The following is a 22,992-nucleotide window of genomic DNA, read 5'->3' on the forward strand; positions in this document are numbered from 1 at the left end:
CATTGCTTTTTTCAGGGACACTTAAGCTCTATTTACGAGAGCTCCCCGAACCTTTGCTTACCTTAGCCTTGTACGACCAATGGGTCCACGCAGGAAGGTCTGTTGATTTGGACGCCTTTTCTTTGTAACATGCACACACTCTTCCTAGAATTGAGAACAGTGATGATCGACTTCAGACGCTCTGGACGCTAGTTCGAAATTTGCCACCGGAAAATCTCGCCAATTTTCAATACCTGATGGCCTTCTTCAACGAACTGACCAAGTATTCGAAATCCAACAAGATGACGCCAACAAACATCGCTCTAGTCATCGCGCCGAACGTGATCTGGTCAAAAAAAGAGACAGACAGGCATGCATAAGATAGCTCACACATAAAAACTCACTCCTGACGATTAATCCCCTATAGCGCCGGTATGATGGACACGTCGATAAAATCAAGAATCATCGAAGCGTTCATCCAACATTTCGACTGGTTCTTTCCGGAACGAGTCGACCTTCCGTGCTCTCCCGTCAAGCCGTCGTCGTCACCGGTGCCGCGCCCTCGTTCGCGAACCGGTTCGACGTCATCGGGATCGTCTCTCGGGGGAAGGCCGCCCTTGCCCGTGGCTCCGCCTCGGCGACGACGAGACGGCAGCACGGGGAGCGAACCGTCGAATCCCGACCACGGGAAAAGGACAGTCGGTCCTCCGGTGCCGCGTAAACGCGGAGAAGGAAACTGAATCTTTTATTAGTGTTTTGTAGTATAGAGAGCCGATTGCCCCTTTTTTTTGAGCCAAGACAGGAAGTGACTGTCCGTAAGAATTAACTTTGCGTACAATTGATTATCTGGTGTCTCTGAGAAATAAACGTTTATTTCCTTCTCAGCTTCCCTTTCTATTAGATACGCATAGAAACTCGGCTACGTACAAGGGGGAATAGTTACCTGAGCTAATTTGACCTTTTTCTTCAATTTCTCCACGTCCACGTCACATTCATTTGATGCTACTGTAGATACTGATCTCCAAACGTATTGTTTTTCTCCCCTTCCCCAGCACTGTACCTTTTCGCTTCTTAGCTACTCCTTCGGAATCTTCAGCGGGCGCTTCAAAAGCGCGTTGTCTCTTCTTTCTCTGTTGCTCCTTCGCTTCGGCTTGCTTAGCCTAGTCTCCCAGAAAAGACAGTGCTCCTATGCCCAATTCTATCCCCCCACAATAAGCCCACCGCTTTCTCCATATCCCTTTTGGCTTTCTTCTCTTTTTCCTTCAAGAAATATTCCCCACTTGCCAACTCTTTATCAACCTAGTATAAATTCAGTATTTTTGGAAATGGTTTGCTTTGTTTTCTACTCTCACCTTGCTCTCGGGTTGTGGAGGTGGGAAAGGCGTGTATTCTTTCGGCTTTTTGCCTATCTTTTTCGGTTTTCTCCGCTTCACGTTCGACGTCTTAAATCTGGGCAAGAAACGATCCCACGACTCGTTTTTCAAGCTCGGATCTTTCGCCAATTCGCGTTTAATCATCAACGCCTTAATATTATAAATGGGATGAATATTGGCCATGGTCTCCGTGACAACTTTCCGCGCCTAGAAAACCCGTCAAAAAATATTTAAAAACAAAAGGATTCTCTCACCTGTTTGATTCCCTGATGAGAGCCAAGTATAGAAACCGTTTTGCCTTGAACAAGCATGTAGCAACCAGTCAGCAACTCAATTGCCTAACATTGGTAATTTAAAGACTTCAACTGACGCGGGTCCCTTACTTTGAGCGTCGCCCCATTGGGGCCAATCAGCCTTTGCCTTCGCTTGACAAACCGCTCCGTATTTCGCACGAGGCCCCCTATCTTAATTACCTCGCACGTGACGTCATCAGCCAAAACGCGACACGCCTTTAATTAATTAATTAATTAATTAATTAGCACACAAAATTATGACGTCATCAATTCTTGCCTGATCGTAGGGAACGCTTCGTGCGAGCAATTTGATGACGTCGCGAGCTTTGAGAACGATGTAGGGATCCCACGTTTTTCGGGTCGTTCGCACCGTCATACTGCCCTCGATCAGATCCAACGAGCAGTCGATTCCCTAAAAACGAGAAAATAGAATTCGCACGTGCGCGCCTCCCTCCCTCCCTCCCTTCCTCTTTTTTCGCTTACATGTTCTCCGAGGATTCGTTTGAGGTGAGGCCACACGTCTCGAAGATACTTCTCCCTGTATTTGGGAAAGAGAGTCGCGAACGAGCTCTCCTCGACGAGCGGCCACTTCATGTCTCCCTGCTTGAACTCTTCGATTTTCCAGTGGTCGACTGTTTCGTCGTCCCACGCTGAGATGAACGAAGAGACGACTAGTTCTACACGTCAAAAACGCGTGGCCTGCACGTACGCTTGTCTTTTCTGTAGCGCTTCTTTTTCGGTACGCTTTCGGCCATCTCGAGCATGCGTGTCGAAAAATGCAATAATAATAATGATACAATAGCGTGACGTCATATTCAAAATACATATGTTTCATTAGTCATCCAGCTGGCAAAGACTTGCCACTCCTCTGTTAACCCAATGGCTCTGCTCCATGTCTGAAGGCAGGTTCATAGAGAGAACGTAATTCGTCGAATGACCAGTGGTAGACAGCGTGCCTTTTCGAGCACTCGTCTTGTAGACAGGACACGAGTAGGTGGGCTTGGGCTTGAACTTCGACTTTTCACCCGGTCTCAACCATATCTGAATGAAATAAATTGTCAAAGGAAAGACAAAAAATTCTGCAATATTTTTTACTCTTGGAAGGGGGTCAAAGAGGATTTTGGGCAGTGATTCACCTATGACCATTTTCTCTCTGTCAAATCGAGCTCCATCCAAAAAGAGACCCTGCAGATTGTGACATAGAATACACGTGAAGAGCTTTTAGATATTCAATTCACCTTGATGTAGACGCCGTCAGGAGGCTTTTCCGTGATCTCTACGTCATCGCGAATGACGTCAAATTCAAAGCCGAGATGATCAATGGGAATGGTATACTTCCTCGCAAAATTTTGTGATGCCCCTTAATTAAAACAGGATTGATCAAAAGGTACGCAATCTATCCCTGTGTAAAACCAATCTTTACCCGTCAAAAACGACTGCGTGAAATAGAATCCAGATATCCAGAAAACACTTGGCGTTCCATTTTCAATCCAATCCCGAAAAAATTTTAGTCTAAAAAGACACCATAAAGAAAGTGTCTCTAATATAGGGAAAAGTCTTCTACCGCGCAAGGAGATCGCTGACGTAACCTCCCAAAGGCTTGAGAGACGGATACGACTTCGCAGCCCACATTGCCGGCACTTTTCCCACCAACATGCTCACAAAGACGTCTTCCAACTCAGCTGACATGAGAACCAAGCCCTACGTAAATAACAATGAAGAAAGCGAAAATCTCAATATGTCTAAGAATGCCTACCTTGATCGCTTTCTGAATGTTCTGCAAACTGGAACGAACAACGGAGGTGAGACGATTGAATCGAATGAGTTCCTGCCGGAGGACAGTGTTCATTGACTCGGTGTAGACTACTGGAAAGTTTTCTATCACCTAAGAAACAAACAAACTCAAATAAAGACACGACACGAATATGATGTATAAGCGAACGTATTCGAGATCGAAGTCGGGAGGCATCTTGGACAGAATATCTACAGCCAGTTCCTCGATGATTGTCTGCGAGGACTTTCCACCGCCACCTGTCTGACGAGGCAATGTCAAGAGAATTCCATCAAACAACTAGAGAAAATATAAATATATGAAGAAGGGTGTGAGCTGCAAAATTCGTACCTGTTGCGTTTCATGATTGTCTTTGGTTATGTCAGCGTTTTCGTGCAAACCAAAAACTTCCGGGTGCGGAGTGATAGGAAGGCTTCGAATGTAGTCGATGTAATCCTGGTATTCGCCTTTGGGTGGTGCATAGTAATTACCGCTCGCAGAAAATCTATAGGAAGCAATTTTTTTTGTAAAGAGCACTGCATAGAAAATTACTCTCACCTGTAATCGTCATTAACGATCATCTCGTGGCAATAGAATATAGAAAGCGTGCTCGTCAGCAAGCGACGATCTAGGTCGTCCGTAACGCGTCCGCCGTAGTTGCATTGGCCCGTTAGATACGTCAGAGCGTTCATGGGAATTTCTTGGTAGTCATTGAGAAACATCTATAGTTTCCCGTTTTTTTCTTCTGTTTAATTAAAGTTGCCGTTTTTTCTTACCTGGAGTTGTCGCATGCTTATGCGGAGATCGGATTCGTTGAATTCGTAGGGAATGTTCCATCCCAAGGCGCCGAATTTGCGTCGCTCCTGCACCAGTGCGTGGAAGAAGCATAAACCAAATAGCAATTTTTCCCAAACTTTCGGCTTTAGAAAAAAAAACGCAGACCATCGCACGAGGGAAAAAAGACGCGGAGAAAATACCTTGTTGCAACCAGTGAAAAATTCGTTGTCTGATATAGGATCGTTCAAATAGGATCTCAATAAATTGGCTCTCATTCCCTTTGGAGGTTCATTTGTCATCTTAACTCCTAGAAACACGAACGCTTGACGCTCTAAAAACAACAAGAGGCTATAAATTCACCGTTTTGAAGGATTGATACAGGAAATTCGTCAGATGGGTAACTGGTCAGCCAGAGACGAAAATCCTTGTGCGTGTTCTCGGGAATGAGGACCTCTTCGCAGATTTTCTCCAACTTCGGCATCCAACTCGTCGCCAAATGACAATTTTGCAGCACAACCCAAGTTCCTTCCTTGAGCGCTTTCTCGATCATTCTGGCCGCAATAGGTCCCTAAAGAAAAACAAAATTTCCAACGCTGTCAGGCAATGCTGGAATTTAAGAGTTTACCTGGCCTTGACCAAGAGAAATCCTCTGACAGCGATCGCCTCCAAAGCCGCGATCGTCGGCAAATTTCAACAAGCCAGCCATGGGATCGGCGCCGGGGGAGAGAACGAAGATCAGCGGAGCGCAACAGTACGAATCGGCGTAGCTCCCTGCGAGATCAAACGTGGGCGGTTCAATGTAACTTCTGCCCATGTTCTCGACTATAAATTCCTGTCATAGGACCTGGCATGAAAGCAAAGAAAATGCTCAAATTTAGAAGGCATACCTGAGTCGCCGGAACAATTTTATCCGGACGCAAGCAGCGGAGAAGAATCATTCTATATAAAATGCAGTGTATCATCGTGTATGAGAGAGAGGTATCCTATACCGTTCTAGTCCGCTAAGAACATCCCACGGCTTAGGATACTTGGCAAACTGCGGTTCAGCGGAATCGTAGACTTCTTTCCATTTTGAAGAAAATTCTACGTTGCATAGCAGAGTCATGTATTTTGGTTGAAGTGCCTTTATGAAGTGCTCGTGCAAAAGCGTACTGTACCTTGGTATAAACCGTGGAGTCCTGGAAGCGCTGAAGCCCGCACAATTTCACCCCAAGATTTGTCGGAGAGCCACTCCGGATAAGGATTCGGATTAGGGTTGTCAAGAGCGACGCCGCCAGTTAGAAGAAAACGCCAGTGATCATCCAAAACCTTGTTTCTATACGACGAACAAGAATTCGATTGTTGCTCAATGATAACGGCACTTCTTACCGTCCTTTGAGAATTCCGATCGTAAGAACGAATGAAAACAACAGTTTGTCCTTCTCGAACAGAGATCGGCAAACGTTGCAATAGATGCTGTTCGTAAAGTGATCGTTCAGGTATCCTATTCGTTCCGTCAAGTCGGCTGATCGTTGGCTATTGGTTATGGACTATAAAAACAATTGACATTGAGAGTCTCGCAAAACTTTGCCGTCGTCAAACCTGAAGGTAGAGATTGATGAACCAACTCAACGAATATTGGTACATCGGCTCAATGTTTGCCAAATCCGATATGCAGAAAAACAGAATAGACGAGTGAACGGCGACGGGCTTGTAGCCATTCCTAGTCTCGTCAATCTCTTTCTCAGTGGCAGTTGCAATTTTCTGTAACATAATCCATATCACTACGCAATTATGCATACCCTCCCAACACAACCCATACCTGTTTCTCAGATATTTCTTCAGAAAGAGTTTTTGAAGAAGACAAGATTTGGATAGCACTTTCATCTTCTAATATGTCGCCCTCTGACGTCGATAGCACTTCTAGAATTTTATCTTCGATTTCCTTGAGCTGTTAATTAAAGGAGACGAGCAATTGACGTTAGAATCTTGCAACGCACGTCGTTTTTTACCTTCTTCTTGTTGGCCGCACTTTCGACAATGAGCTGATTCTTCTTTTCTTCCAGTTCCGGCTTCTCTTTCGCTGCGACAATCCCGAGAAGCTGATCTTCCAATCCGAGAGGAGTGATCATAAAATTGAGCAAAGTAACCTATACAAAGCAAAGAATCCCCCACTGGCCATCCCGTTTTGGTAGACTTACCTTGACTGACACTTCAGGCAAATAGTGAGGATTACGTAGACGAGTTGTAATGTAAAAACGAAAATCGCGAGAAAACTCGATGATGTTTTCTCCCAAGCGAATGTACTAAATTAATAATAAAACGCGATCAAAAGCGCAATTCATGCAGATTCGCAAATCCGCTCACCTCAACACCACCCTGTTTGTACGTCTGCTTCAGGAGCAGAGGCTCCAGCAAAGGATCCAACTCTTCGCCAACGTTTTCAAGCAAAACCGGAGTTCCAAACTGCCAGCAAAAAAATGAACGCCACGATTTATCCCACCCCCAAACGATTGTACAAACCTGAATGCTGTTCTCCAAAGTGCGAGAGTAATTGGGATCAGACAACTTGATGACGGACAATTTGTTCTCCTTTTCCAAGTTCTTTATCCACTTATTAGCTTGTCCTAAAACAGGGGGCTTAGGTCACATCCGTGTGAACTACATGCACTTCCTGTACCTTGTGGATCAATCATGAGCGGCCAGCGTCTCGAATTCGAAACAACTATTCCATTATCAATAGAAAAGGAATCTACGGGAAGTCCAGCGATCTGCCAAGCGCGAATCTTCACGGGCTCTCCCAGCGTGGCGTGCAATGAAAAGTTGGAGGAGCAGGGAATCTTTCGTTTCTGACATTCTTTTTGCCAGCCGGCAATGCACTCCTACATGGAGAAAAAATTAGAAATCGATAATTTCGAAAACGAGACGATCCCACATTTCTGAGATCAACGGTAAATGCTCCAAGATAAGCAACGACGCCGGAAGACAGAAGCACGTCTCCAGTAGCATTGTGGTATCTAAAAAAAACAATAATTAATAAAAGAGACAAATTCCATTCGTTCCACATACCTTTCACCCAGCTCCTTCGCGGCTTCGCTCCACCTGTCCTTCTCTCCGCCGAGACCGCCGATAAGCTTTTCGGCTCTGTCCAACTTTTTGGAGCAGACGTCTATTTGAGTCTCCAAATTCTGCTTTTTCGTCATGGTGACTTCGAATTGGTCATTCAGAACCTGGAGCTTGCCTTCGACCTAAAAATACGTCCGCTCTGACAGACGAAAATCAAACAAAACCATCGCTATACCTCTTTAAGTTGAGATCGTTTTGCATTGAGTTTCTCCGTCTGTAGAGCGAGTTCCTTTTCGGCTTCTTTGAGCTTGACTTGCTTTGGTGCCACCACTCTCGCAACTCTTTCGTAGACTTCCATCGCTCGAACCCATCGACACAGACCCTCGCACGCCGTCGAGGCCTTAGCAATTTGAACGGGATCGAATTCCGGATTCGAGATGTATCTAGAGAAATGGGAAAAGGGGAGCGTAAAAATGCCTGTGACGGAGTACGGACTTTTCTCTGATTCTTTTGATGATGGCGGCAGGAATGTTGTCCTTGTCGTACGTCTTGAGCGATTCGAGAAATTTCAAATCGCCGAGAAGCTTCTGCGAAGTGCCCCAATAGTCTTCGATCATTTTTCCAGACCCCGAAGGATCGGGCTTTCTCTCCGGCTTCATTCCTTTCATAATGCACACCGCCTCCATGACCAATTTCACGGCAGAAGGAGGATTCTAGAAAAATCTGAAATAGTACACTTTTCTCCTCGGGAAGAGAAGATCGCCGCGTGCCTTCATAGATTTGACTAGGGAGATATCTGACGGTTTGAGAGTATTCAAAGCCGCTATGGCTGAATTGAGAGCAGGAAGAGCTTCGGCTAAGTCGCTTTGACAATCGCGCTGAATGGCTTTGGCCTTTGCGGCAGCCTCGTTCGCTACGGCTTCGTCAGCGGCCACAACCTACGAAAATAACTCGAAGTCTATACACACACATATGAGTCTCGTAATAGCGAACTTGTTTTTTAGCCTCCACTTCGACGGTGTCTTTCTCTATGACTCCCATCAACTTCTCCGTTTCCTCCTGAGTTTTCTTCAACTCCGGCTGCAAAGCGACCAATTCCTCTTGCATCGTCGACACCTAAAGGAAACCGTGCAACGTGCAAATTGAAAAAAAAAAAACGCTTACTTGAGATGCGGCAAAAGCGAGTTTTTCCAAACCCGTCGTGTATCGTCTCTTCAGCGTCATAATCTCGTTTCTCTTTCGACCGAGCAAAGTCTTAAACGTCAGTATCAACTCCAAATACGACGTCGGCGTGACGTAGTTGTGCCGACGCAACGTCTCGAAGAACTTCTCCGAGAGCAATCGAACGCTCTGGTGAAACTGCTTGCACATGAAGACGGTCTCGCGCCGCACCGACTCCTCGAGCTCGACGTCCTCCAAGAACTTATTCGCCACCAATTCGAGAGCGTCGTCGGGCCACGCCTGAAACCAGTCGATCGTGCAGCAATTGATGAGCGAGGGAAACATGCGAAGACGACTTCGCAGCGCGTCGCCTATGGGGCTCATGGCCAAGGCGATGTGAAGGTGAGCCTTTACTCGTTCGATGAAGAAGTTGTACATGGCCAATGGGGTCGCTTCGATTTTTTTGCCCTCCTGTCGCGCGACCGCTTGCATTTTTTCGATTATCTCCGCTTTTTCGTCGGGTGGAAACAGATTCGGTACGTCGCCCGTGTTCAGTATCATGTTGATGTCTTCGACGAAGGACTCCTCTTTGATTTGGTTGTCGCTGAAGAGAAAAACGGTCTGTTTTCCGTCGCATCCCGCTTTCCTCACGACCTAGAAAGAGACGTAATTTTCCCATGTACAATGCATATATCGTACATACCTTTTTGATGTCGTCTCGCCATTCAACGGACGTGTAGCTTTTCGTGATTTCGATTTGAAAAAGGTCATAATCGGCCATGAATGTCGCCAGCTTAGTCGCGCTCTGTCGACCGCTACCTCCAATTCCTAGCAGCGACCTCAATAATAATCAGGAAGACAAGGGAGGGAAAAAATACCAATAAGGAGAACGTGCCCATTGTCCTGCTGCAAAACTCGACTTATTCTCGAGATATGCTCAATGGCAAAGCGAAACATGACCAGTGACATTGGGGCTTTGCTCATCTGGTTATATTCCTCAAGGTAGCTAAACAAAACAGTCTCATGACTAACATAGTGAAGGAAACATCGCAGAAACGCTTACTGTTCCATGACTTCTGTCAGTTGACCCATGTCGGTCACTTCGTCGTAGATTTTCGCATCCGACTCCGGATTGATGTAATTGCCGAAAAGCAGGCTGCGAATATCGTCGTCTTGCACGGAACTTGTGCTTCCTTGTGGCTGCAAGTGCTTCATCAGCCTGTCGATATTCATCTTGAATTGGGACTGAAGCGTCTCCTTAATAATGTTAAAAAAGAAGGCTCGATCGCTGTCGTCGACGAGACGATCGTAGAAGACGCGATACACTTCGTGCACCCAGAGACGAATGAGCTTGTCGCTTTCAGTCATGTTCGTGCTCGGTGCGAGAAGAACGCCTTGGACGACGCGAGAAAAGTCGCGAAGATTGAAAACGTAGTGCGATTTCGACGGGGTAGGCAAGAAATTCGCGACCGCTGACTTGTACACTTCCATCGTCGCCTGAACAAGAACCTATGGAGAGAAAATTGAGAAAAAGTACCTAATGAATTCAACAGAGGTTTCTTGCCTTTCCAAGTCTGTTAAACGATGCGTCAAAGCCCTTAGCAAAGTGCCAGTCGACGATTGACGTGAAGATCTTCGTCATCGTGCCGTCGTCGAAACTTTCGATACCGATGACGCTAAAATGACGAGTCATTCGACCGGTAATGTCATTTCGTCCGCCGCCGGGAGGACCCATAGCCGAAATAAAAACCTCGATATAAAGACGTTACATTTAGGTATTTGGCAAGACGATTTTTTTCCTTACCACGTCGGCCAGATCCAGTCTCGACTGATCTTTCTTGTCGTACCAATGACGATGGTCGAGCCACTGGCGAAGAAGTTCTATAGGCGGCTGTGCGCCGTAGACTTCCTTTGCCGGCATGTTGAGATCGTCAACGAAAACGATGCACTTTTTTCCCATTGGTGGACCGTACAGTCCCTTGCGACGCCTAGACACGCGCGTGCATGGAGTCGATTATCATACTTGTCTAACTTTTTTTTACCTGTCGAGTTTCGACATGATAATCTCTTGAGTTTGATTGGCAGTTGTTCTGGCGGAAAAGTTGATGCAATTGGGCACGTACCTAGACTCAAATAAAATCAAAAAGGAAGACGTCGAATTTGCATAAATGACACACTTTTCTTTGGAAAGACTCATCAGGTAGTTGTTGGTGATAGCCGACTTTCCCGTTCCAGTATGACCCACAAGCAGCAGGGGAACTTCGTGGCTAACAAACGTCTCCAAAAAGAAGGTCTGACGAGCTGTATCAACAGTAGGAATGATCAATTCGCTTGGCTATAAAAAAAACCCACACACAATGCCATCCGCAATTATGACATGAAATGTTTTCACCTTCGCTTTTGCTGGTATTGTGGCTTTCGCTGCACTTATGAGACTCGTCCATTCGGCCCACCCACCATTGGAAGATTTTTGAAAAAAGAAGTCATAGACTGTACCGCGCTCGGGAAAGACGTTGCTCTAGTAACAGAAAAATCGTCGTCTCGCCCGGCCACGTCAACGAGAGCTTTGGAAACCTTCGTGAGCTTGCTTGACTTCGGCTTTGGATATTCTTTGTTTGTTCCGCTAATCAGCGTTCGAAAAAAAGCGTCAAATTTCTTTCTTCCGTCGCCGGTTATCATCGATCCCACCGACCAGACGATAGAGAACAGAAAGAGGCATTGAATGTAAGTTGTAATCTAGAAAAAGACGCATTAGTCAGACAAACAGCGAGACTTGCATTAGGTGAACGACTTGAGCCTGCGTCAATTGGTCGTATCCTTCACTACCCGAGTTCCTTATCTCATCCATGAGACTGCTAAAGAGCCTCATCAGTTGATGGGCGAGATGAATGGGTGACGTATCGAAGAACAGCTTGCACTCGCGGCGAACAAAATCTATGCAACAATAGGTAAGCTATTGTCGTAATATGATTTTATTGTCGAAAGTACCTAAACATGGCTGCAAAAGCCAATCAAACAGATCTCGGATAATTCGATGATGCTCTTCGTTCAGTTGGGACGGCAAAGTCTTCAAATACGATGCAACTGATGGTTGCCAGCCAAGCTACGATTAATTAATTAAAAATGTGCAATTTTTTCCAAACAGCAATATTTTAGCACGTACCTGATGAGGTTCCATATAAATCATGCCGTTTCGACTGACTGTCGCCGGAGAGGCTTGCTCCAAGTCAGCCGGTTCAAAAATGAGATTCATCTGGTTGCTCATTTGAATGATTTCGCCGCTCATCAAGCACAGCTGCAAGAATTTCAAAAATTAAAAAAAACGAAAATAAAGGAAATAACCTTTTTGTTGTCGTCCAAGACCGTGTTCATATTCTCAATCCAAACAGCATCGACTGGACCGTCAAACAGAATCCACTTTCGATCTTCCGTCTCCGAGCTGGCAAACTGACGAAATGTCGTGGCTAGCACACCTGAAAAGAAAAAAAACGATAGAAGAAACGACAATACGCGAGCCTCCAAAACCATACCGTCAGACCATTCGTGCGAAACGGGATCAAAGCAACCGTACAGCTGACCCATAGGCATGGACTTCGGATTAATAATCTTGTATTCAACCTAAAAAAGACAATCTATAGAAAAACGCCAATGAATTTTTCCAACTCGCCTTAAATTCCTCCATCAGTCCACTGACATTCAAATCGGACAAGGCAGCTGCCAGCACTTTCCACGCGCACGTTTTTCCGCCCATCGGATCTCCAACGATCATCAAACCGTGCCGAACCAAAATCATTTCGTAAAGCTGTATAATCTTCTGTATGAACCACGGAACGGGCTGCAATTCCATTCGCGCAATATTGTCGCAAATCGCGTCCGTCATCACTTCGTAGTCGGGCTTGGGAAGCACGACGCCGGGAAACAGATCCGAGATGATGCCCTCGAAAAGAGGAACGTCCTGAGCCAAGAACTTCGCCAAATTCACGTCCATAATAGCTCGTAGCAACAGAACGCTTTCGTCCTCCTGAGGATACTTCAACTTCAAATTTCCGGCGGCAGTCAAAACCGACTTGACGGCGCGCATGCCGTAATCGTAGTGATGCTGCGACGAGAGCTGCTCGGAGCAGAGCCGATACGTCGCGACGATCTTTCCCGAGAGACTGCGCGCGTCGACGAAGCCCATCGAATAGAGCATAATTTCGCCAATCAGCGCGTAGTCCGGCACCATCATTGCGACGGTGCGAAAGAGGACTTTGAGATTGTCCGGCAGCTCCTGGCGACCGGCGTAGCCGGGATTCATCGTGATGAACATCGTGCACGTTGGATTGAGTTGGAGTTCGGTGCCTTCGAAGAGGAAAAGTTCGAGATGTCGGTTGATTGCCTGTTGAATGGTTTGAATTTGTTGGGCGATCACCGATAGGACTTCTAGCTCGATTCGATTGAATTCGTCGAAACAAGCCCACGCACCGGCCTGCGCGAGACCCTTGAAGAATTTTCCCATCGCCTTGTAGTCGAGTCCGTCGGAACAGTTGAAGACGACGCACTAAAGAAACGTACGTATTTTCTTGATTTTTTTTCCCTCTCGCGACGCTTTTACCTGTTTTGCTACTGCTTTCGCCAAATCTTTGCACGTTTCCGTTTTCCCCGTGCCAGCCGGTCCCTCCGGTGCTCCGCCGAGATTCAACTTGAGAGCTCCCGTGAGTGTCCTGTAACGAAACGATTTTAGCCGGCGTTCGGCGCTGTCCTCGTTTCTTTTACCTGTAGCATCGGTCCGTCAAGGGCGTGATGACGAGCCGTCCTGAATTGCCGAGATACTCGTAGCCGTACTTGACGTCGGTCGTTATCATTCTCACGACCACGTTGTCGTTCTCCCAGTAGTATCGCAGCTGGCTAATCCAATCAAAAGCAGTTGGGTCACTTACGTCATCTTTGGTCAATTTTGCAACGACGTCGCGAGCTAAACAGCATCAATTAAAAAATTAATTAATTAATTAATTAATTAAAGTCGAACCGTGAACGTCGATCACTGTCAAAGCTCCGAGCGTAATTCTCGCCATTTTTGGCAGCTTTCCTCTCACCAACTCCACAATCTCGTCAATTTGGGAATTGCTTTGCTGAAGGTAACGCTACACAAAAGAAAATAATCTCCTAGAAGAAGAAAAAAGAAGAAAATAAGACAGTCCTACTTTAAGACCTCCGCGCTCCGTAATAGCATTCGTCACTTCGGTAGTCCAATACGTCGAACCGACGCATATGACCACCTGACCCGGCCATTCGAGCACCCACTTGTTTCTCGGCACTTCGGCGTAGGCCTTCATCGCCTTCTCCGTGACGTCGCGAATGCTGGCGATCATCACCTGTTCGACTTCGAGCAGCCATTTCTCGACCATTCCCTTTGCATTGGCCGGTATGATTCGGTGCGAAAAGGGCACCGTCTCTTTTTCGCCCGATATCATGCCGAGAATCTCTTTCGCCTCGTTGAATTCGAGCTTGGCGATTCCTTCGAAGCATTTCTTCAAGTGAGGCTGCACTCGAAGGGGATCTTTCGTTTCGGACAAAATCTCCAGCAGTTCGTCGTTCGACAAGAAAAAGAATCTAGATACATAAGAGAGATTCTTAATCGAATGACCGCACTCACTCAATTTTTTCTTACCGTGCAAAGTAGAGACGCTTCTTTTCCAAATAATCATTCAATCCCTTTTGAATTTCTTCGAGTAGCTGATTCGACTCCTGCAGTCGATCGAGCATCTTTGGCATGGCAACGATGACCATGGCGTGCGGATCGACGACCGCTTCGGTCATGATTTCTCGCCAGTACGAGTCGACGATGCCGAACTTGCGACCCTCTTCGGGCATTTGAGCGAGGATGTCTTCCGAGCTAAAAATCGGCTCCAAGTACATCCAAGTGGCCTGACACTGCAATGGACGATGATTCGAAACAAAGGAAAGAGGGGGGCACCTAGCAGTCTTAGACTCACTTTTAGCCAAGCATCGACTATATCCTGCAGCAAGACAAGCTTTTCTTCCCACGTCTATAAGAAAACGAGACTAGAACACTTCGTCGTCGTCGTCGTCGTATATTGTCTTTACCTTCATTTCTTTCTCAAAGGGCTTAATGAAAGGAGAGCCTCTCATTGTCTGCGTTTTTACAATGTGATCGTCGAGCAACACTTGTATATCGTCAATAGCCGTCAGAACCGACACTCCCTAAAACGTATATACCCATATACGTCTATCCGTTTGAATCTTCGCGCGCAAAGTACCGTGTCTCTATAGGCAACCAAATTAAACAACGTATCCTTCCATTCGCTCTGCATTTTTTCCATCGCTTTCTCGAGCGAATATTCCTTGCTGGCCGAAGAGCTGATTTCCTCCAACCTAAAACATTCCGCTTAGTACTACGATCATCAAAATCTGACTCCGATCACTTCTCCAAGTGCTTCGCTAATCCCATTTCTAAAACGTCGGAGAGAGTCGTCGTGGGGTCCGGCTTCAGTTCGAAGCCCACCGTTTCGCCCATTTGCTTCCAGTGCCGGTCGCGGATTCCGGGATTGCAGACGACTTGGAGCAAGGGTATGTTCTCGCGAAATTTGTCCAATTTCATCTTGACGGCCTCGGCGACGCGTTTCGGCTCGGGAGTGTCCGAAAAGGTCTTCGTCAACTTGTACATCAATCGCCACATGTTGCCGATTTCTTCATCGATCACTTCAGCGTCCAAATTCAAGAACGGACCTAGAAAAAAAACCCAGACACATAAAGAGGCCTTATAATCTATATATAAAATATTTACCGTTTAGCCAATTGTCATTCTTTTCTTGATGTTCGGCCACCGTGTGCCACAGTTTGCTGTAAGGATCCTTTAGCACCGACATCTGCTGGAGCTGAGGAAAAGGTGTCACATCCCAATTGAGTAGCTCTTCCTCTTTGTTAATATCCTTCGAATAGATTATATATAGATTTGGCGGAACGCTTTTTATAGTCGTTACTTGAGCGGTCTCTTCAGCTTTTGTCAACTTTTCGGCCATAGCGTCCAATCGGAAGACAACGTTAGACACTTCGTCCGGTTTCTTCGTCATCTGAAGCTAAAAGAAAAGAATCGTCATAAAAACACCCACCCGAAGTTTTCGCGCCTACGTCATAATTCTTATAATTCTCAATCTCTTTAGAGTAGTCTTCAAGAGTTGCAACGAAATCGTCTTTCCTAAAACAGGCAGTCCATTAAGTGCAAGAAGTCGTCAATACCGATGCGTTACCTTCTCTTTAACTCCGTTTCAGCTTTCCCCCTTTGACTATCTAGTCGCATCTGACTGACTTCAAAAATGGGACCCATACGTTTAGGCCACGTGAACGTAGTGCTATTCAGTCGAATGTCTTCATCTAAACCCAAAAAGTCTTGCATAAAAAAGTAGAGACACTACACTGCAGGACCCCCACGTGCCTGATAGAAAAGCGTAGTCCATCAGAAACCCCAGTCGTTCTGCGGCCTCTTTCACTTCCTGGAGCATTTGGTTAGCAGTCACACTGGAAGCCTAGAAGAATAGATCAAGCGGATATTTCGTCTCGCTCTCCTCAGCCCTACTTCTTCAACGAAATCAAAAAGCTGAACAAGACCTTCCGTCGTGTCAGGCATTTCGTAGATCTTGTCCGAAATTTCGTCGTACCTTTGGCAAAGACTATATGGGAAGTAGTGCACGAGTGAGGCAAGGGTGCACGAAGAAAGGGAAAGCGACTTGCCCTCGATTCAATTCGCGATTTTTGTCGACTACGTGTTTGATGAGTCGCTGAATCTGGACGTCCACTTTGTCGGCGAGCGTCTCGTTGAGTTCGCGACAATTCATGCCGAACAAATTCAGCGGAACGGTCCATCGCAGCGTTTTCAATTCCGTCTGCAAAGCCTTCAATCCATCAATTTTCTGACGACGAAAAGAATAGTGTAAATCAAAGATCTGTTGCTATTATTTCTCACTTTCGAAAAGGACGACAAACTTTGATCGGATTGAGCCAAATACGCAGTTATCTCTTGCGCAGTGCGCCCGTCCAACAGAGACGCATACGTACCGTAGCTCATCGCATACCTGAGAAAAACACCAGCGTACTAAATCGCAAGATTTGCGTATAGACGTATGTTAGCACTTCTCGAGGCCAATCATATTGGCTTTGACAACTTTCTTCAGTCTCTCTTCGGCTTGCTTGACCGAAATCTCGCTGTAACCAACGCTGCGTAGTAGAAACGTTTGCCCTTCCATTTCGGGAAATAAATAGCATTCAACCTAGAACAGGATTTCAAAAAAATTGTTCTGCAGTGTGGCTTCTGTCTGTACTCTATTGATTCGTTTTGCGGCTGACACTATTTCAGAAACGACGCGAACGAGCGTGCTTTCGAGATCCGCGTGTGCGGGGCTGAATCCAATATCCGTGTATTTGGCCACACAGAAAACTTTCAGTATCTATATCATCAGAAAGTAAGATCAACATCATGGCAACGTAAAACCATTTTAATTACTTGTGGAGCTACGAATGTCAAATCTTCGTAGACAGAACCGAAGTCGTTTCCGTTCTGCATCGAGCAAAGTCAGAAACCTACTAAATTAAATTTTCATCTCTACCTCATACGACGCTATAAAGTTGGCGAAATCTTCGATGGAGTTGAGAACGAGTTGTCGCAAGTGTTTTCCCATCAAAGCAGCGACGCAGCTGAAAAACTTTTCGACGCTCTCCGTCGGCTGATTGGCCGTGGACGGAACGAGATGGGTCCACAACGATTTGTAAGTGAGAAACAATTCCGAGCATTCAGGAACCCATCTAATAAAGCAACGTGTATATTTAGTTAGTTTCTGAGGTATTAGGTACTGATTTGATAATAATGCCGTGGCAGATTCGCACTGTCTTTTAATCAGGTCATCGAATTCCGTTGGCGTGAGTGGAAGATTGGCTTTTCTAATTGCATCTGGATCGATAATTCTCACTGACGAAAACCTATAGGAGACTATCGATATATCAATTTAGCAGAAACGATTCTCGGTCTTGCTTTTGATCCCAAAGGTTTTGCAGGAGACGCATCATGGGATTGGTAATGAAGAGTCGTTCCTCTTGATTCTGCTTTGCAACTTGGTACCTGTCATGCCAAGGCACAGGCGCTCGGGCCACCCTACGACGACAAAACACATATAAATTACGATACAGGATATCGAGCCTCTTGCCTTTGCGGCAAAGTGACGGGCACAGCCTTGATGTGAAGTCTCTCCAACTCAGCTTTATCCGACAGAATGTAATCAACTAAAAAATCCATACTCGGACACTAAGTAGAGCAAGCGTTCTTTTCCTTACCAATTGCCTTCCTTATGCTAAAGCGGTAGTCCTTCTTGATTTCCTCAGTCAAATCGAACAAGAGTCCAGCAAAATCGGGATTCTCTCTCAGCAGTTCAGGAATGCGTTCCTTGGCTCGTTCCATGTGCTCTTCGGGCACGGGAGCCAAAGCGTCGGGAGGCACGCCTCTCGTGATATAATAATGGTATCGCTATTGGCAAAAAATCACAAAACTAAAATGACTGTACAATGCACGTCTTTTCATACCTCTAGATCCTTGTCACCGGGTTCTCCGTTATTTTCCATTATCCACGCTTCCTGGCCCTTGATGATGTCAAACTGCTGCATGGGCGTGAGAGGACGACTTGGCGAAGGAATCTTGTTCTTTCTCTTCAAATGGTGCAAATCGTAGCCACGCGACAAAGAAATAGGCGGAGTTGATAATGCCCGAAGACGCTGACCTCCTTTCAAAACTAGAAATAAATATTAATTTTACGTAATTTTTTCTAATTAATTAATTGGTCACCTCTCGGACGACGTCCCGTTCTCAAATCTCGAAGTTTCAAATCGCTGACGAGCGGCGCGTAATTGTTCGCGATCGACTCGCTTGGCGATCGATGATGCCTTTCCTCCTTGTACGGCGACGCTTTCGTCCACGACTGATGCTTGATGATGGGCGGATACTCGCTGTGCTTTAGCACGATCTGCGCACACGCGAACGTCGATGAAACAGTGGCGGCTGCGACGCGATATGGCGCCCTTAGGGGAGTCCTTGTTATACCTGATAGAGACGAGACGGCTCTTCGGTCGCCGGAGGTAGAGGAGGCAGGCCGGGAAGTCCGCGAGTCTTTGACGAATGTTGGAGGGCATCGCGACTCTGTTTGCCGTTCGTTTATTATTCGCGCGCGACGCTCCGTTTTCTTTTCCTACCTCTGATACAAGAGATCGATTCATTTTGGCTCGCTGAGAAGGCTCATTTCGGTTTGCGGATAAACAATTTCGACGGGACACTCTGTAGCTAAGACACAGACGTCACGTGAGGATAAAAATGCCTGGTTTACTTATTTATTCATTTATTTATCGGCCTCGATTTATTCATTATCAATTAATTCATTTTTTAGAATAGGCTTTTTGGACGACAATTGCCGTCAAACTCCTCTGACGTGAGTGACGTGAGTAACCCGTATATAAGCCATGGAAAAGGAAAAACTTCGCTGTTTAGTAATCTTCGCCGTTGCAATTCGTCTTGCTTACCTGCTATCAATTCGAGACGCGTACTTTCGCTCGCCGCTTGTCAGTGGAATGGAACACTTTCATCCTACAGTACCAGCGCCAGCAAAACGGGTTGTCCTCTTTTCTGCAGACGGCCTGCGCCTGGATCGTTTTTTGGAAGATGATCCAGTGACAGGAAGACCTCGTGCACCGTTTCTGCGCAGCATTATGAGGACTCGCGGCCGGTGGGGCGTGAGTCGCACCCATGTGCCGACCGAGTCGCGTCCCGGACACATAGCGTTGACGTCGGGCTTTTTCGAGGATGTCAGCGCCGTGACGACATTATGGCAAAGAAATCCTGTCGAATTTGATTCAATTTTTAATCAGTCTCGCCGCGCATGGTGTTGGGGCGATCCGGACGTTCTGAACGTAATTCTTCGCGAAATACCTTCGCACGTCACCATGGCATTGATACCACCTGATTGGTTTGTGGACGCTAAACGGAGCAGAGATGCTTCGATACTGGATCAATGGGTTTTTAATGAAGTCAGAATGTTCTTCAAGAGATCTTCTCATTTGAAAGTGGAGGAGCTCAGTCGCGACAAGATCGTCTTTTTTCTTCATCTTGTTGGGACAGATACAAACGGTCATTCGTACATGCCGACGTCTCGTCAGTATCTCAACAATATACCCAAGTTCGATAAAGGCATTGAAGAGACGGTTGAACTTTTTGAGAATTACTATAAGGACGGCAAAACGGCTTACATTTTTAGCAGTGATCACGGCATGAAAACGCGCGGCGTTCACGGAACAGGAAATCCAGAAGAAATATTTATTCCTATAATCGCGTGGGGAGCTGGGATAGGAAGACCTGAGCCGCGTGAACCGGAGGAGACACACAGGCCCTCTTTGCCGTACAAGACAATCCTTAATGAACTAAAACGAACCGATGTTTCCCAAGTGGATACGACCGCTTTGATGAGTGGCCTTATTGGGGCTCCTTTTGCTGCTAATAGTATTGGCATTCTTCCCGTGGGATTTATAAATGCGAGCATAGAATTTAAAGCGGACGCTGCCTGGACCAATGCACGTCAAATTGCTGAGTTGTTTCGTGTAAAGGAAACTCTGGCAAGACAGGGAACACTGAGTGTGCTATTCCGACCTTTTGGTATCAATCTGCAGAAGGAGAGTCAAAGTATTAGAGAAGCTTTAAAATTAGGCAGGCATGACGATGCTATTCGCTTATCAATTGATTTTATGAGACGATTGCTGCCTGGTCTACGGTACTACGACACCTATGATAGACTCTTTATTGGCGTCACAATTGTGACCACGTACGCAGGCTGGATAGCTTTACTTCTTGTGGAAATATTTCTACGACCGAATGTCGAACTTGTACCTGAAACAGAGAAGCTGAAAACCTTGGCTCGTTCAGATAAAGCCACGCTCCTTTTTATCGCCGGTTCGTTGGGTTTCCTGTACATCACTTCTTCGCCTCTCACCTACTATTTGTATTTGCTTCTTCCAATTTTAATTTGGTATCGTACAATCAAGAATTGGTCTTACACGTCACTTTCAACCACGTGTTCCTTTCTGGATGTGAGTCTCACTATCGTGATATCGACTGTTATTCTTGAAAGTATACTAATGGCATCGTTCTTTGTCCAAAAGGACTACCTACTATTAGGCTGTTGTGCTATGGCGTTATTTCCTCTTCTCACTGAATCGCGACCGACCGTGAAAATTATGTCTGCTTGGATAGTTTCTTGCTTTGCAGTGGGAGGTTGGATTTATTTTTCCAACGCTAAATCATTCGTTTCCTATGCTGTCACTGTCGGTGGAATTTTAATAGGCCTGTCACTGATAATTTGGGCAAGAAATAAAATTCTGATATCGCGTCTTCGAGTGACACTTCACACTTTGTGGATTCTAACTTCCCTAGGAACAGTTGCTGCATTTGAACTCAAGACTTTCATAGTTCGAAGTGAAGTTTGTTTAGCCGTCATGCAAATTTTCGGTTGGTCAACGCTCGTGTTTTCCTTCGTAATTCCCTTGGCATCTAGCCGTCGCATGACTGTGCGTCTAGTCAGCATTGTTCTATCTATTCTACCTGGTTGCATTCTTGTGACAACATTTCACGACTGTCTTTTCTACGTCACTCTCTGCTTTGCATTGTTCTCCTGGCTTTGTGTTGAAAATAGCCGCAAATTTCAACTCGACACGCTCAAATTTGGCCAACGACAAGAAGAGTGCAACCGTCGCGATTTTCTATTGTCGGATGTTAGAACATCAGTACTCTTCTTGTTTTTTTGCTCGCTGGCTTTCTTTGGTTCCGATTGTTTGAATTCTGCAAGCCGAGGCTCGGACGTGCTCAATGACCTCTTCATTCACGGCCCTACCAGCCGAACTGTTTTGTTTTATTGGAAATGTCTTGCTCCATTTATCCTAATAGGAACTGCTGTTGCTGCAGTTCGCCTTCTGACCCAAATATCTTTGGCTAAACTTTCTTTGCTGCTTGTCCTGCTTTCTGATTTTCTGACTCTGCACTATTTTTTTCTTGTCACAGATAGCGGCAGTTGGAAAGAAATCGGACAGAGGATAGGTCAATGCGTCGCCATGTCGTTTTTGGCACTAGTCCCTCTGGTTACTATTGGATTGGGAATTCAAATGACAGGATCGGGATTTTTAAAAAGAAAGGCACGTTTTATTGTCAAGAAGATAGTATAAATTGCGCCTTGGAAAGACGTAAATAAAACAACACTTTTGCATCTAGTATCCAAAGAGGTCACAGAATTCCTTGATGTGAGTATCCTGGCGAATTTTCTCCACTGTAAGTCCGTATTCTTCCAAAGAATATACATTCTTACCCCACTTCGTTTTCTTCAATTGAGCCTGCTTGTCCAGAAACGCTCGCAGCCTTTCCTCAACAGCAACGTCGTGTTTCAGTCCAAAAGCACCGGCTATCGACTGACACACGCTAATAGGATCACGCACAATATCAGAAAACCGAACATCAAAGAAGCGTCTCTTGCCTTCTTGTCTCACCGTTTCCCGACACCGTACCGACTGCGCTCTCAAGGCAAAGTCCCCAACACCGCGCCGAGCCTCGGAATCCGATCTACAAAGCCAACGACGCGTCTCGTAAAAGAACGACGCTAAAGACGGCACGGCATCGACGGGATCGCGAAGGCAGCGTATGAGACAGGCGTCGGGAAAAACGTCGACTAAATCGTCAGTAAAAATACTATGAAACGACGTTTTCAAGACAAGACGCTGGTGCGACGACGAGTCAGAATAGAGATTGGCAAAGAGTTTGAGATCGTTGAGATAGCGCTGGTATGCCAAACGCGAAAACGACGCGTTTTCGTTTAAGGAAGAAGAATCGGCTATTAGAATTCCATCGAGAGTTGCGAAACTGATTCGATGCAGATACTTGTCTAGAAGAGAAACGCAAGATGCTGGAGACGTCTCCGAGGCGTTGTAGATGCGATCCGGCAGCATGTATCCGGCCTTCTTGAGAATTTTCATCGATTTGATTTCGCGTGCAACTCCTTTAGTCATCATTGCTTTTAACGTGTCCCCGTCTTTGCATCGAGCGACGTCGACGTGACTGACAGCCTTTGATTGAGGTAATGTAAAAGCCAAGGTGTCGTCATAGCAACATAACAGGTATTGAAGAATTGTCGTCGCCGATCGCGCCATCCCGCCCGAAACGATTATTGGTCGTTTTAACAAAGGTGGTGAAAGCGCAAAGATTTTGGGAAATTCGATGGTTAAAATTTCCATTTTGATAACCCGTATGGTCGCGTCGACGAGAGACTTTTCTACGAGAAGGCGAGAGGAGTAGCGAAGAGCGCCGCTGTCAAAAGGAATCAGCCTTTCTAAGCCCTCTATCCATTTGGGCGAGCGTGTGATGGAATTTGGAGGCGGTTCGCGTCCCACGGCCTCGATGGCGCGATCGAGAATCGTTTGGGCCGACAACGCGAGCCGATGAGAGGGAAAAAAAAGATTGAAAAGGTCAAATATCCACAGACGCAGGCGAAAGAGCAGAGCAGAAAGCCAAAGAATCATGGTGTAG

At 46.0% G+C, this 22,992-nt stretch overlaps 4 protein-coding genes across 6 annotated transcripts; 1 reads left to right on the top strand and 3 right to left on the bottom strand.

The window, feature by feature from the left end:
• Positions 1-711: 711 nt before the first annotated feature.
• On the bottom strand, positions 712-2,409 carry LOC136183729 (uncharacterized). 2 transcript variants are annotated; one of them, XM_065970467.1, is made up of 10 exons: positions 2,355-2,409; positions 2,129-2,295; positions 1,923-2,057; positions 1,736-1,861; positions 1,607-1,690; positions 1,332-1,559; positions 1,201-1,278; positions 1,040-1,139; positions 923-981; positions 712-873 (listed from the first exon to the last, which is right to left on the bottom strand). In XM_065970467.1, the coding sequence occupies exons 1-10, from the start codon at positions 2,407-2,409 to the stop codon at positions 850-852; spliced, it is 1,056 nt and encodes a 351-aa protein (XP_065826539.1). In that variant the 3' UTR covers positions 712-849. The 2 variants fall into 2 exon arrangements, with proteins under 2 accessions (XP_065826539.1, XP_065826538.1); XM_065970466.1 differs by having other exon boundaries at positions 923-984.
• Position 2,410: 1 nt separating this feature from the next.
• LOC136183726 (dynein axonemal heavy chain 3-like) lies at positions 2,411-18,705 on the bottom strand. 2 transcript variants are annotated; one of them, XM_065970463.1, is made up of 75 exons: positions 18,633-18,705; positions 18,484-18,579; positions 18,229-18,406; positions 17,970-18,175; positions 17,724-17,913; positions 17,597-17,672; positions 17,425-17,544; positions 17,247-17,372; positions 17,003-17,198; positions 16,900-16,953; positions 16,718-16,843; positions 16,530-16,666; positions 16,363-16,471; positions 16,131-16,309; positions 15,976-16,069; positions 15,835-15,925; positions 15,650-15,773; positions 15,531-15,597; positions 15,383-15,478; positions 15,187-15,331; positions 14,825-15,128; positions 14,660-14,774; positions 14,487-14,603; positions 14,375-14,428; positions 14,050-14,312; positions 13,583-13,991; positions 13,408-13,522; positions 13,155-13,353; positions 12,994-13,102; positions 12,067-12,939; positions 11,930-12,017; positions 11,742-11,872; positions 11,563-11,694; positions 11,388-11,502; positions 11,191-11,333; positions 10,974-11,135; positions 10,792-10,917; positions 10,577-10,734; positions 10,442-10,522; positions 10,204-10,387; positions 9,964-10,149; positions 9,463-9,908; positions 9,278-9,405; positions 9,103-9,227; positions 8,403-9,053; positions 8,232-8,354; positions 8,009-8,176; positions 7,734-7,951; positions 7,474-7,681; positions 7,242-7,420; positions 7,108-7,189; positions 6,853-7,054; positions 6,696-6,799; positions 6,540-6,638; positions 6,374-6,478; positions 6,185-6,322; positions 5,995-6,123; positions 5,775-5,936; positions 5,562-5,722; positions 5,351-5,508; positions 5,183-5,276; positions 5,081-5,132; positions 4,819-5,025; positions 4,554-4,761; positions 4,394-4,500; positions 4,193-4,336; positions 3,975-4,138; positions 3,768-3,921; positions 3,588-3,716; positions 3,402-3,530; positions 3,210-3,346; positions 3,069-3,157; positions 2,884-3,005; positions 2,741-2,830; positions 2,411-2,686 (listed from the first exon to the last, which is right to left on the bottom strand). In XM_065970463.1, exons 1-75 carry the CDS (start codon positions 18,654-18,656, stop codon positions 2,480-2,482), a joined length of 12,117 nt encoding a protein of 4,038 aa, XP_065826535.1. In that variant the 5' UTR covers positions 18,657-18,705; the 3' UTR covers positions 2,411-2,479. The 2 variants fall into 2 exon arrangements, with proteins under 2 accessions (XP_065826535.1, XP_065826534.1); XM_065970462.1 differs by having other exon boundaries at positions 4,193-4,500.
• On the top strand, positions 18,454-21,682 carry LOC136183727 (GPI ethanolamine phosphate transferase 1-like). Its single transcript, XM_065970464.1, has 2 exons — positions 18,454-18,874; positions 18,925-21,682. Exon 2 carries the CDS (start codon positions 19,005-19,007, stop codon positions 21,639-21,641), a length of 2,637 nt encoding a protein of 878 aa, XP_065826536.1. The 5' UTR covers positions 18,454-18,874; positions 18,925-19,004; the 3' UTR covers positions 21,642-21,682.
• On the bottom strand, positions 21,553-22,988 carry LOC136183728 (uncharacterized). The gene has a single exon (XM_065970465.1). The coding sequence runs from the start codon at positions 22,983-22,985 to the stop codon at positions 21,684-21,686; it is 1,302 nt and encodes a 433-aa protein (XP_065826537.1). The 5' UTR covers positions 22,986-22,988; the 3' UTR covers positions 21,553-21,683.
• Positions 22,989-22,992: the final 4 nt, after the last annotated feature.

This window comes from Oscarella lobularis, chromosome 2 (genome assembly GCF_947507565.1).
Source record: "Oscarella lobularis chromosome 2, ooOscLobu1.1, whole genome shotgun sequence".
Lineage (NCBI taxonomy): Eukaryota > Metazoa > Porifera > Homoscleromorpha > Homosclerophorida > Oscarellidae > Oscarella > Oscarella lobularis.

Bases quoted from the DNA above. Each gene is read 5' to 3' on its own strand.
- LOC136183726 (XM_065970462.1), bottom strand. From the start codon at position 18,656: ATGAATCGATCTCTTGTATCAGAG. The intron at 17,545-17,596 runs GCAAGAGGCTCG...TTGTCGTCGTAG, and splicing joins CCCGTCACTTTGCCGCAAAG to GGTGGCCCGAGCGCCTGTGC. The intron at 9,909-9,963 runs GCAAGAAACCTC...TTCTCTCCATAG, and splicing joins CGTTTAACAGACTTGGAAAG to GTTCTTGTTCAGGCGACGAT.
- LOC136183729 (XM_065970466.1), bottom strand. From the start codon at position 2,409: ATGCTCGAGATGGCCGAAAGCGTACCGAAAAAGAAGCGCTACAGAAAA. The intron at 1,691-1,735 runs GTAAGGGACCCG...TACCAATGTTAG, and splicing joins CCAATGGGGCGACGCTCAAA to GCAATTGAGTTGCTGACTGG. The intron at 1,560-1,606 runs GTGAGAGAATCC...CGGGTTTTCTAG, and splicing joins CTCATCAGGGAATCAAACAG to GCGCGGAAAGTTGTCACGGA.
- LOC136183727 (XM_065970464.1), top strand. From the start codon at position 19,005: ATGGAACACTTTCATCCTACAGTACCAGCGCCAGCAAAACGGGTTGTC.
- LOC136183728 (XM_065970465.1), bottom strand. From the start codon at position 22,985: ATGATTCTTTGGCTTTCTGCTCTGCTCTTTCGCCTGCGTCTGTGGATA.